Here is a 14,306-nt window from a genome sequence, read left to right as displayed (position 1 = left end):
CCGCTAAAAAGCTCTATTCTTTCCTAGCGACTACGCAAAGCGATCTTAATTCCCCTGTGAAAGAAGGTTTTGGCCTAACTGGCACCATCCTCTGCGCCGGCTGAAGTAGACACACTTCGTGATCCAACCAAACCAACGGAAACGAAGCTTTCACGAGGACCCAGTACAAAACAAGGAAGGTAGATAACAGTTCGGACAGCCCACCACCGATTTTGCCCCCTCGGGGATAAATAGGTATACTTAGTTCCCAAAATCTGCAACCTGATTTTTTTCACAGACATCAGGTTGTACGTAGGTTACAATAAACACTCATTTGCGGATTTAGTTGATGTTGTTCTGGAGTGTTTTTTCCATTAAACAAGTTTACACAGCTCACGTTTTCGAGTAGCAAATGAATCTCACTAATGCTGCACTGATACGGGGGGGGGGCTGTTGGAGTTGATCTATTCTAACAAAAAAGGATGACATTTAGAAAGAACAGTTATATTATTACTGACATCTAGAAAAATGATGGCATGGAAATGGCATGTGAATGGCGCCTATGAAAACACCCAATGACATTGGGTGAGTGGAGAGTGCGGTCACTTGTTATAGATCCGTATTGCTCACCGAATCATAAGAAGGCGGCGGGTCGGTAAGCAGTGGTTCGGTCGAGGTTTCGCCCGGACGGCGATTTCGAAAGAGGGAGAACATTTTGCGTCGTTGAAACGGTTCAACGGGATCCATTCGTTCCCGTACTGTGGTGGCTACCGGCTCTCCAAACTGCGGCTCAACCCGGTGGACAAGTTGCTGAGCCAAAAGTTGACGACGGCGACGGTAGGCCACACCTGCACCACCGGCCACCACTGCAAGGCCAACAATTGTTAGAGATGCAACTACTGCTGGGTTTTGTGATCCAGTTGGTTGCAAATCGGGTGTGCCCAGGTGCAGCAATAAAGTCCTAAGATGAAAAAGACGCACACAAGAATGTCAAAAGCTGAATAAAAAGGAATTCTCAAACAATTAAATACGTGAAAAACATACAAGAACATCCTTGAAACCCCCAACACCAATGGGACGGCCTTGAACTTCATAAGATTCACGACTGACAGTACTCGAAAGCTGAGCAGACTTTCATTTGGGATCCCCACTCATATTTTCATATCTGGAGCCATCAGACGAATATGGCACCAACACAGATGACGCGAGACTGTTATTTGGTTATTCGATGGCCATTCGGTTGGGTGAGACCATTCAAAAATTTGATCAATGCGTACCAGAGTAGAAACAAACGTGGTGGTTCAACGTGCACTCCACATCTAAACAACGGACGCCTATGCCATGCCAATGGTTAGGAATGTGGAAAATGCCACACCAGGACGTAGTGCGGTGTGTTTTGCGCAAACCGTTCACTCACATGATTGTGTGCAACTAAGAGAATAACAGTGAAGCGGTACTTTCTGTGGACATATACTGGTAGGCAGACATACGATACCGTAGTGTGATGATTCCGAAACTTCAGTGTACTGCAGTTAACATGTGGCTGCACGATTGATAATCGAATTAAGCATACCAGGTGCGCCTTGAAAATGAATAGGTATCAGACAGTAAAAGTCCGGTGTCAAGCCACTAGCTTGAATTGATGGTCGGGCTGAAATGTTGCAATGATTCCGTGGGCTAAATTGGCTAGAACGCCGTCACATAAGGTGTAACCATACCAGGAACTCCAAGGGGGAGCAGTCACAGCAAGACACCGTAATACGAGGCAATCCAGGGGTAAAGTCGTACGGTACTCTGTGGTGGAAGTGTGACGACAGCAAGGCGGTTCCTCCAGACAATCACCATACCCATTCCTTTTCCATAGGAAGTACGGGTGAGAAAAGTTTGTCCACAGAGAGGGTACGCTTTGACTGCCCAACGAATGACCGTGACCGCTGGCGAATTATTCAATACCGCAGAAAAACGAATAAACCTCGTCAGAAGCCCAACGCAGCTCCAAACGTATCTGATATGTGCGACGATATCAGGAGTAGGACATCTATGCCTTATTCCACGCTCACTAGGAACAGATAAAACAACACTGCTAAATCCATGAGGTCTTTTTCACACTGGGGTTTATGTACTCTAGGCAAAACTGACGTAGGCAATAATAGTTGTTCAGACCTTATGAACTGTTGGACGTTGATGTGTACTGCCACGGAAACAGGACTCAAGTACGTACTCAGTTCTTCCACATTCCACTCTGTGTCTGATATTCCAGAAATCATGAATCATGAACGGCATGGCATGGGAGTTGCACTTGGCTTCAGGTCTGGATGTGCTTTGCTGGACTGGGCGCCGTTCAGTTATCTAGCTCAATCAAGTTCAGTGCGACTCGACATAAAAACCGGTGCTTGTTCGTGAAGAAGGCCTGTGCCTCAACGGACTGCAGTTCTGATGCTGTGATTGATACTTTCTATCAAGCTTTATCAGGACTGATTCATCTAGCAAAAAGCGCTGGCAGTGTTATCCCTGCAGGTGATATGAATGCCTATGTCGGTCATGGGAGTTCCTGGGGATCAATTCTGAGTGGTTGCTTCTGAGTCGATGCCCTACACGCAGACAACGGAAAGCGACTCTTTCAGTTGTGTTCTAACCATCAACCGTTTCACAACAACACGAATTTTCAAAATAAACACTCGTACTGCGTAACCCGGCAGTCACCAAGTGCAAACCAACCAGTTCAAGGCGAGCAATCTCCAGTTACCTTTCTGACAAAACCTGTTGCAGAATGGGGCACATCGACAGTCATCAGTATCTTTGAAAAAAGGTGCGCGAACACCGCGTGAAAACCATCCTGGCATTAGCCTGGTAGCTGAGGCGAAGATGCTCCCAGGTCTCACCTTCCGAAAGTCGCCTGAAGTAAAAGAGCCAGATTCATGAAAGCGAAGCCGGATCCTGATCTGCATCGATCGCATATTCAATTTTGACAGATACTAGAAAAGCGACAGTCTCGAAAAAAAACCCAACAATGCCGTCTTTTGACTCTGAATCGTCAACGATACAGAGCAAATGTGTTGCCCACAAATTCTTGATCCATCCTTAAGCGCTGTATCCCAACTCCCGTGGACGTGTAAGGGTCTATGGGAAGCCCTCACCGGATGTCAGACAAGGCTGTGCTGCTTCTCTTCAGCATCATCAGTACGATCATGGAAGTTTCACAGACTTTGGAATGGGGATGCTTCCACGACGTTCGCTCACACAGACGGAGTACCAAGATGAAAGTTATTGAATCTCATGTCATCATAAAGCAGACAACATGAAATAACTTGAGTAGTTGTACTTCAAGGTTTTTTGTGCGCTTCACATCTAGAATTGTGGAGTACTGCTATCAGACGGGGAGGGATGAAACCCCAAACGATAATGGTGAGTCAATTAAGGAAATGGATAAATCTGTCTATCTGGGTAGCTGTCTTGAGGGTCCAGCTAGGGAGGATATTTCCATTGGCGTCGGAAAGTCAAGGGCGGCTTTCGTCAATCTGAACCAACAGAGGAGCAAGTGTGGCAGCCTACCTGTCAAGGGTCGCAGTTAAAACGATGAAGCACACTCCATATTGTTATGTGAGCCAGAAACCTAGCCAATGCGCAATGCATCAAGAACGTTAAAAGATTTACAGACTAATCCACCACACACGCGAAGAAAAGCCTTTACAATCCAAGGATCCAGTACGGAAAGTGTGCACCGATCACTGCACTTCCAATAGGATGATACGCTATTTCCTAGAGGGATAAGTACCGCCGTTCAGAGAAGAGAAAAACCAAGTCACACGGTCTTCCTCTCGAAAAATTTCACCTAGAGAGTCAGTGAAGACCAAGTCACGTGGTGCTTGATAAGAGCTTTAATTACTGCTTTGAAAAGTGCACTGGGGTCATGGAAGAAGCCTGGATGAATTAAAGTCATTAGCGTAGGGGTAGGTACTGTCTAAACAATATACAACGTAACGGTCGAGTAATGGAAGGAACAGCTGGACAATGGCAAGTAACAGCGTTGAACCACCAACTAACTTGACTCTAATGCGTACGACAGGTGACTTTTACTGTTTTTCAGCGAACTATTGATGTTTGAACAACATACGGAGATCGGGGACACTATCACCGAAGCACTCCGTAACTAAATGATCGTGAAACAGGCGGCTGAATCCACAGTGCGTTTGTGCGAAAACCAGAATCACAGCACCACTGCACTACACTACTCGGAAGATTTCAACCTCGATGTACAGTACTTCGAGCCGAAATCGGCTAGAAATTCGGTTTGTTCACAAAACCTAGTTCATTGCTCTACAATTCCCTAGTGAGGTGTGTAACCGATTGCGGAAAACGCAACCTACCGAATCACACACACCACACCGATACGCTCAGTTATGGATAGGTTTCTTTCAAGCCAAGCGATTCCACTACAGTTAGACGGGACGGTCTCGGTGAATATGGGCCTTCACACTCTCCTCTTGGAGCCAAACAAGGACCTACTTAATTTGACTTAGTTGCTGGCTGACCCAGCAGTTTGATCGGCAAAACCTCTACTAGTCGCCTAGTGTAGCATGCTGAGGATAGTTATTAGGCTCCCGTTTCATTTAATCTTACAAGCATAGGAACATACCTAAAGCATACTACAGTGAGCAATCTGAAAACGAGGTTGCTGACTACACTGTGGACAGATTGCACGGTGCACAATAATACGTGATTTTAAATAATTGATGCAGCTGCGCTTGAGAACCTCTGAAGCTAGCATGTGCCAATCAATGCACTATGGTCTCCATAGTTAGTAAGGAACAAGTAGTGAATATTGGAGCTATCTTGACAACAACCACTCATCGACAGCCCAATACCGGTTTGATCCTTCTTGGCGCTTATCAAGTGCAGTAGCTTCCAAGTTACCATAAACCTTGTTTTACTTGAGCGTTAAATTGTAAGCAAGTGGCGAAATGCACTCATCTTAAACCATATGGGAGACCCAGATGAAGCTTTCCCATCCAATAATGAAACATCATAAACGACCGACTCAGTTGTCCCTCCAATAAAATTTGAAAGTGAGTGTATTTCGCCACCAGTTGGAACGTTTACGAGCAAAGAACAGTTATTGGAAGGTGAACCTTCAGGAGACCCATTGCAACGAGCAAGAACGGCATACAATTCAGGAAGAGAAAAGGATCAGGGCCGAAGTGAGTTACAAAAGGTGACTTTGCCACAACAACACAATGGGCGACTGTTTCAGTGGCAGCCGAGGCTAAACCTCAAATTGGGAGTGAGAAGAATGTTGGTGAGGTGATCTCGCACTGATCTTCATCGCTGCGAACCAGTTCAATTACTGGAGGGCAACTTGAAGATTCATTCGATTTCCAAAAGAAAACCATCACATGAGGTGTTTTATTCTTTTTAGGTTCATGAGGTGGACAAGTAGTGGGGCGGTCACGTGGCTCTTTGACTGGCAGTCACAAGCTGTTCGCCTTGGGATCATAACCCTGACGACCAGAATACAATGATCTTCCTCAAAACAGGGTAGCTGACCTTATTGGTGAGGATAGTAGACTGGATCGCAATCGACGTGGAACATTATTCTGGACTCTCTGGAGAAGTGACCTCTCAAAGAATTAATGTGGATAGGATAAACAGTCCGATAATTCAGGAGTTAGCTCAGTCGATCCAGCCAAAAAAGAACAAATTAGAACAAGGAAAGAAGTTCACAGTCACTTACCAGGCGGAATAATTGCTGGCCACATAAAACCCATCCTTAGGGGTGCCCAAGTTGACAAACTGCTCCCTGGCACCCACGTATCCCTCATGGGAACCTTGATGTACTTGGTTAAAACGGTCTCCATAATAGGCGTAGACCAGACTGCGCGAGTACTTCTTTGCGGTGCTACTGTGTTTAACCAGTTTTCTGTATGCTAGATTTGCGAGTCTAAGACTGTGAGAAGCGCCAACTGGGTCCGGATTCGTTATACTCACAGGGACGCTCTGAATGTAAGCCGGGGGAGTATCGTGCCCCATCTGTCCGGCTTTCACACGCTTATCCAAGAGTATATATTGAGACTGAGCAAGCGAAGAAGGGGTGCGACAGAAACCAGAAGAAACTTGACAGAAGACCAGTTGAAACGAAGCTACTGTGCTCAAAAGAGGGACAACAAAATAGAAAGACCGGAAACCTCCAACAAGACTCACAAAATGATCGTATAACCTTTTCCAAACTGAGCTAAATGTGATTTGAGTTCACTTAGTCAGTTAAACGAACGGTCTTCATTCTACCATGTCTAAGTCGGAAAAACGAAGAAAACAAATTTATGTCACATTTATTTACGGAAGGAATTCACCGTCCGAGCAAAAAATAACTCAGATAATGATGCAATAATTTCTTGGCTTCGGACGTGAGTTTCAACGCAAATCGACAATGAACTAATCTGAACGGTGGTCTAAAACCCTTGAAAAGTTATTTAGTGATCCTATCGAATGCAGTTGGATAGGAGTAAAAATTACAAAATGTCCTAGAAGGCGAAACCACAACAGGCAAGAAACCAAAAAAGTTACAGTAACGGACGCTATGCACCGAACAACACAAGCAGTGTGGTTTCAAAAAATAACCGAAACTTACGTCCAAAATAATCAGTGCGAGGTGCAACACGTTTAAGCCAGAGAATAAAGGCAGTCAGAGACAACTAGAACGTTGTCGAAAACAACAATTTTTGTGATTCATTCACGACCGATTTCACTGTGGGATTCTATACACTCAACTTTCCTGAGTGTACATTCTCAGGAAAAGACCTGGTGTGGAAGGTCCACCTAAAATAGAGATGCATCTGTGCAAAGTGGAAATTCCGCAGAGGAACTAGACCAGACTGGGGCATGACATGCTCTTCTCAAACAGGAAGAACTGTGTAAAGAAGTTGGTGAGATTAACAGGATGCACAGTCAAATCATGTGCCAGCTTTGGTTTCGAAAGTCATGGTCCTAATAACTTGTGTAGAACGGACCTTTATTAGAACGTCTTCGTGGGCAAAGCTTATAAGGGTCATAGGAATGAGCTTAACAATCAAGATATGTGCATTCATATCTGTCCGTAGGCCCATCCAAAACAATCTGTTTTCCAGGACTACTTGAACCTTTCAAATGGACGGTCATCGTAGTCTGTACGTTTCACCCAGGGTGTAATTATCCGACCACTCTTGAAGGATATGTACTACAAACAATCCACGGTTAAACAGAACCAAGTGATATAAAATAAATAAAAATGGACGCACTGGTAGTTTTCCCAAGGGCCCATCGAACATTGTCCGGGAGTACCCAGAAACCTGGACAAAATCGTCATCGTCCTCCATGGATTGATTAGAAAAGACCAGGAGAACAGGAGCAACACGAGTTTGTTCGTTCTTTGCCTTCAATCGGTCGATGACAATGCGGACTTCTACGCACAGTCCGCCGGCAACTTCATAATAGAAGGCATCATAAGGTTTTGTGTCTTTAGCATAAACGGTGAACTGAATGGTGGGGGTGAGGTGGGGTGAAAAAGAGGGAATATCTATACAAGTGCACAAATTCCTGAGGATTTAACAACTAGTCTTATCCATTCGCAAGTGCAGACGGAAGATCATCGTTAATTCACGAATCTACCGGGACCAACACAACCAATCAATAGTGAAGACCGGATGCAGAATGGATTAATGTCTGGGGGACGAAGTTCATATTCACCGAAATTTTGGTGCTTTACAGAGACAGACCATCAGAAATTTGACTCTCCCCAAAATGGACCAATTCAGTGGTTGGAGAAGCTAAAAGAAACGATCCAACCGTGAACCTAAACGAATTCAGGTATCCCAGCTATCAAATTCAGTGCACATCTAACATTACAGCTGTTTGTAATAATAGAAAGACAAGTTATCGGTACGTTATTTAAACTTTATAGAAAAAAATCCGGTGATCGATGCCGCCACTCCCAACAGGCACTTTTCCAAACGCAACAATAGGATAACTGGGTAACTTTTTAAAACCACAGATTACACGCTTATACCGTATGCGACAAGCGGTGATGTTCTACATTAGGAGTGGACACTTTGTCACCTACGCACCGCACTTCAACATGAAATTTGGAGCCTAGTCGAGAGCGTCGGCAACCTTGCTTCCTTCCAAGTAACCTATATGTGTGCATGCACTCCAGAGAATATTATTCTCTCGGCTATGAGAACCTGACAAGGAAGGCCTTTATTAGGACGCACAAAATATGCTCTCTGAACAGCCCGGAAAGTAAGAGCAAGCACACAGGGACGATGTTGTTTCTGTGATAGAAGGATGAGTGACGCTATATCCCTCCTGAGCGAGAGCTAATCACGCTGCTGTTTAGTCGCTCGTGGCCGGAAGGTCACGGGTTTTAAACTCTCTGATTTTCGCGAGATACACACTGCCAATGATTATTCACCGGCTTTTGAGGATAGATTAGTTTCACTCAAACGACGAAATCACACCAGAAAAGTATCGAGGTTCCTCAAACTAACATCAACATACGTCAGTGCCTCAACAAAGGACACCCCGATGAGCTCATGAGAAAATACTTTGATACAGCGTTGTTCGACGCACTAACAGTTTTAGTACCAGAGGACAGAGTGGACAAACATTTAGAAGTTGGAGGTATAGTGTACACAACCACATCCACCGTCATATGGAATTCGCGGTGAGCAACGCACATTCCACATAGCTGACACAAAGTATTTGACCAAAATACCACCAATCATCAACGATAAACTGTCTATTTTATCCACCAAAAACCACAGTTCACACGCGTGCAGAAGCACGAACATGGGCATCTGTTAGACAAAAGAGCAGAACAATGTCTTAAATTGGTATTCGGGTCGGCCAGAAAAGCTTCTGAAATCTCTATCACAAAGTATATTACCGATGCACCAAGCTGAAGAGCCAAAAAATTAATTTCGGGTTGTTCGTTAAAACAAAGAATCAATACTATATTGCGCAGAGACTGTGGTCATCCGACGTCTAAAAATGCCCCTTTCTATCCAGAAACCGAGTATTTGCAATTGGGTCTAGCCCTCTGAAGATTCGACGGATGAAAGTATTCAACAACCATTTCCTTTAGGAGTTCTGAAACAAACTCGGCTCCGATGTCGTTAAAAAATTGTGTCACGTGGTTTACCACACTATCTCCCTTGATTCAGTTTGTGTCCAGTCTAACCAATCTTTCCCTCAAGTTCGCCACAGTCCAATTTAATCAATTTATCAGCTGTAAACTGTGCACCATAGGCACATTGGTTCCAGCTGGCATGTTTAGTTAGTTCTGGAACTGCGCACCAACACATTGAAGGTAAGAGCTTCGATGGACGAGCACCACTAAATGCGTGATTGGGCTCCTTTTGCCAGTGTCATCAACCATTGGTGAGTTGGGTCCCGGACCCCATCCAGGAAGGCGGTAGTTGTCCACTCTACTGCGTTTGCTGTTTAGTGTTTTCATACTGCCTTACCAGGTCATAAAACGGCCACCTGTTCGGTCGCTCCCAGTCAGCACAGAGCTGGGCGAGATCGCTTATTGGTTAGAGCGCGAATTTACTGACCAGAAAGTCTGTGGTTCGAACCCTACCTCTGCTTCTCGACTTCGCCTGTCTAGGCTTGGGAAACCTCGCAGTATCCCAGCCCTCGTGCTTCCTTCTGGTGGCGTGGCAATCAAACACTGGTTCTATCGACCAATAGTGGTGATCCTCTTCGACTTGAAAGCTGCCTTTGACTCTGTGGACTGTCGGGCACTATGGCAGCATCTGTGGAGTAAACGCATTTCCCACAAATTCCGGACTCTCCTTAGGAACCTATGCGACAGTTCCCGCGGATGCACGAAGGTCTGTGTGGAGTTCTCGCCTGAGTTCAAAACATCGAAGGACGGTTAAAACTGTTCTGCTTTACCCTTTCAGCTTCGTCATTATTACGATTATTGAAGACTCAATACAAGCTCCAGTATATCGAATACGCAGAGGACAACTCTTCCTGGGTCTGATGCCACTGTAATGCAGACGTCAGATGATCTAAATAATTCTTACGGTTTGGTATGCGCTTCACACCTTGAAAGTGTAAAGTTCTGCTCCAAAACTGGATGGGCTCGAACCCTACCCACATGCTTGCAGATGGGCCGATTAAGGTATTAGACAAATCTACTTACTCGAACAGCTGTATCAGTCCTGACGGTCTCGCGAAAAATGATATTTCTATCCGGATTAGGAAGACCGGAGAAGCTTTCGTGAGCCTGCGTCACCTGTGGCACAGACGTGACATCAGTTCGTCCGTCAAAGGTCGTGTTTACAATGCTTCGGTGTGCTCCATATTTTTATACGGTTCAGAGGCCTGGGTGCTGGGCGCCGAGGACGCCAAAAGACTCAGTGTTTCACCAACGATATTTTCGGAGCACTGCCCGAATCTGGTGGGATCAGTAATGCTGAAGTACGTCGGATGGTTTTCGGTAGAACTAACTGGCCCACGATTGATGAACTGACCACACTCCATAGACTGCGCTGGCTTGGCAATCTGCTCCGCATGTCAGTCGACCGACTTCCTAGAAGGGGTCTCTCCGCACAACCATGTGAAGCGTGAAAATCTGTCCGTGCTGATCTTTGCCACCTCCCTGGATGGAGACTCCGAGACGGGACTTATCGATGGTTAGACATCGCCCACTCGTTCATGCAAGCTAGAGACTTCAATGCATAGCTCCCCTCCCAATCTCCTCAACTAAAAGTCAACTGACAACCCTTTATTTACGGATCAATTATATCAATTATTTACAATGTGCGGCTACATACTCCATCTTCCAAAACCACCGCTGAACGAGACTGTGACAGCTAGGACCACTGTACGGCAAGTACGCTGTTCTTACAGCTGATGGTGATGAGGTGAGGGCGGTGACGCTGGAGTAGAGATACGATAGTTCATTTATGAGGCACCATATTCACGGTTCACCTCAGTTCTACGGAACGACAGGCCGGGCGCAGGTTGCCCGGACTTGAGTGATAGTGCTGAGTATGCTACTGGGACACGATATTCTTGTAGTAAAAAGGCTCAGAGATTGGGTGGTTCGTTTACTTGGGAGAAGAATGTAATTTTTGTCCTTTCATGGGCTGCAACTACCCTAAGATCCTCGCTATACATATGAGTACAACGTTTGTGATTGCGTGAAAATGAAAAAAATCGGTACACTATCCGGTAAGCGCTAATTTCACCCAGTGGGGTCACAAAGAGTTTGTTCAGCTGTAGTATCCTTTCGGTACTTAACTGGCATGCTACCCGAAAAAAGCACGAGGGCTGGGAAATTGCCAAGTTGCCCACGCCTAGACAGGGGAAGTCGGAAGGCAGAGGTGGTGTTCAAACCACGGGACCTTCCCGTCTGCAAATTCGCAAACTAACCACTGAGCCATCTCGCTCCTGCCTCTGGAGTTACCACAAACATCGCAATCAACATTAACAGTAACTCTAATGCGAGAACAATGATGTTTAAGTGTTGAGCAACAGAAACAGCAACATAAATGAAAGACTCACTTCACCATACCATCGAATGTAATAATTTGTAATACCGTGGCCTCCCTCAGAAAGGAAACCCATTTATAAGCGCCCATTTTTGATGGGTTAATCGAAGTGAAGTATGAAAGCAGAGTCCCAACCGTCACGAAGAGACTGGACCTTACCGTGGTGTGACGGTTTGCGCACCTCAGCGATCCACTGAGCTATACTGGAGAGTGTCCCACGACACTCACAGAGTCTCTCATACCAGGTTGGTCAATGGTTAGAGGTCTGACGAACACAGTCTCCTGGCCCTCCAGGTTGGGGGTTGGAACATGTGGCGACTTGTTCCGTAGAAATGTGGGTCTGATGCCACTGTAATGCAGACGTCAGATGATCTAAATAATTCTTACGGTTTGGTATGCGCTTCACACCTTGAAAGTGTAAAGTTCTGCTCCAAAACTGGATGGGCTCGAACCCTACCCACATGCTTGCAGATGGGCCGATTAAGGTATTAGACAAATCTACTTACTCGAACAGCTGTATCAGTCCTGATGGTCTCGCGAAAAATGATATTTCTATCCGGATTAGGAAGACCGGAGAAGCTTTCGTGAGCCTGCGTCACCTGTGGCACAGACGTGACATCAGTTCGTCCGTCAAAGGTCGTGTTTACAATGCTTCGGTGTGCTCCATATTTTTATACGGTTCAGAGGCCTGGGTGCTGGGCGCCGAGGACGCCAAAAGACTCAGTGTTTCACCAACGATATTTTCGGAGCACTGCCCGAATCTGGTGGGATCAGTAATGCTGAAGTACGTCGGATGGTTTTCGGTAGAACTAACTGGCCCACGATTGATGAACTGACCACACTCCATAGACTGCGCTGGCTTGGCAATCTGCTCCGCATGTCAGTCGACCGACTTCCTAGAAGGGGTCTCTCCGCACAACCATGTGAAGCGTGAAAATCTGTCCGTGCTGATCTTTGCCACCTCCCTGGATGGAGACTCCGAGACGGGACTTATCGATGGTTAGACATCGCCCACTCGTTCATGCAAGCTAGAGACTTCAATGCATAGCTCCCCTCCCAATCTCCTCAACTAAAAGTCAACTGACAACCCTTTATTTACGGATCAATTATATCAATTATTTACAATGTGCGGCTACATACTCCATCTTCCAAAACCACCGCTGAACGAGACTGTGACAGCTAGGACCACTGTACGGCAAGTACGCTGTTCTTACAGCTGATGGTGATGAGGTGAGGGCGGTGACGCTGGAGTAGAGATACGATAGTTCATTTATGAGGCACCATATTCACGGTTCACCTCAGTTCTGCGGAACGACAGGCCGGGCGCAGGTTGCCCGGACTTGAGTGATAGTGCTGAGTATGCTACTGGGACACGATATTCTTGTAGTAAAAAGGCTCAGAGATTGGGTGGTTCGTTTACTTGGGAGAAGAATGTAATTTTTGTCCTTTCATGGGCTGCAACTACCCTAAGATCCTCGCTATACATATGAGTACAACGTTTGTGATTGCGTGAAAATGAAAAAAATCGGTACACTATCCGGTAAGCGCTAATTTCACCCAGTGGGGTCACAAAGAGTTTGTTCAGCTGTAGTATCCTTTCGGTACTTAACTGGCATGCTACCCGAAAAAAGCACGAGGGCTGGGAAATTGCCAAGTTGCCCACGCCTAGACAGGGGAAGTCGGAAGGCAGAGGTGGTGTTCAAACCACGGGACCTTCCCGTCTGCAAATTCGCAAACTAACCACTGAGCCATCTCGCTCCTGCCTCTGGAGTTACCACAAACATCGCAATCAACATTAACAGTAACTCTAATGCGAGAACAATGATGTTTAAGTGTTGAGCAACAGAAACAGCAACATAAATGAAAGACTCACTTCACCATCGAATAACTTGTAATAATTTGTAATACCGTGGCCTCCCTCAGAAAGGAAACCCATTTATAAGCGCCCATTTTTGATGGGTTAATCGAAGTATGTTTTGAAAGCAGAGTCCCAACCGTCACGAAGAGACTGGACCTTACCGTGGTGTGACGGTTTGCGCACCTCAGCGATCCACTGAGCTATACTGGAGAGTGTCCCACGACACTCACAGAGTCTCTCATACCAGGTTGGTCAATGGTTAGAGGTCTGACGAACACAGTCTCCTGGCCCTCCAGGTTGGGGGTTGGAACATGTGGCGACTTGTTCCGTAGAAATGGTAATGCATTTGCATTTCCCGCCAAACACCGCTGCCTTGCGGTTAGGCTTTTGAGCCAAAGGCTTTGGTTGAGGACCCTAATCGTCCTCCTGTCTAGGTGTAGGCGCCCTGGCAGTATCCCAGCCCTCGTACAACCATGACCTACACAACTAACAATATTCTCATGCCACATCGGCAGTCGCGTGGTGCCATCAGCCGGGTCGCCTTACTTGCTGCATACAGCAGGGCGAGTAAGCGAAAACAGGCTACTGCTGACGCCTCCCTTCTTTCTCCTTCACATACTTTTTCTTCCCCCTCTCCCCACCCCATTAATAACTCTCTCCTTGTAGGCCCAGCACCTAGGACTGATGACTCCGTTCGTCATACATCGGTTTTGCGTGCAGCATCTGCTCATCACATGGTGCCGACATCTCCAGGCATCTCCAAATCAGTCCTCAAGCCTCGACACCCAGTCTATCTGGCCGCGTTCAATGTTCACACTCTGAAGCAAGCAGGACAACAAGCTGCTCTTGCACTCACACTGGACTCGCTTGGCATTGATGTGTGCTGTGTCTCAGAAACGAGAATTCAAGATGCAAGCACAGTGATTGAGTTA

The 14,306-nt window shown here is 46.1% G+C and overlaps 1 protein-coding gene across 1 annotated transcript in view; it reads right to left on the bottom strand.

The window, feature by feature from the left end:
- Window positions 1–345: 345 nt before the first annotated feature.
- Window positions 346–14,306, bottom strand: part of T265_04955 (hypothetical protein) — a gene marked incomplete at both ends in the record, with an annotated part of 16,857 nt that continues 2,896 nt past the window's right edge. The window contains 3 exons of the mRNA XM_009169832.1: window positions 346–940; window positions 5,711–6,048; window positions 7,251–7,487. Of these exons, the coding sequence (XP_009168096.1) occupies window positions 589–940; window positions 5,711–6,048; window positions 7,251–7,487 (927 nt within the window). The remainder of the gene's footprint in view (window positions 941–5,710; window positions 6,049–7,250; window positions 7,488–14,306) is intronic.

This window comes from Opisthorchis viverrini (genome assembly GCF_000715545.1).
Source record: "Opisthorchis viverrini unplaced genomic scaffold opera_v5_89, whole genome shotgun sequence".
NCBI classification, from domain to species: domain Eukaryota; kingdom Metazoa; phylum Platyhelminthes; class Trematoda; order Opisthorchiida; family Opisthorchiidae; genus Opisthorchis; species Opisthorchis viverrini.
This window is presented reverse-complemented; position numbering and strand designations above follow the sequence as displayed.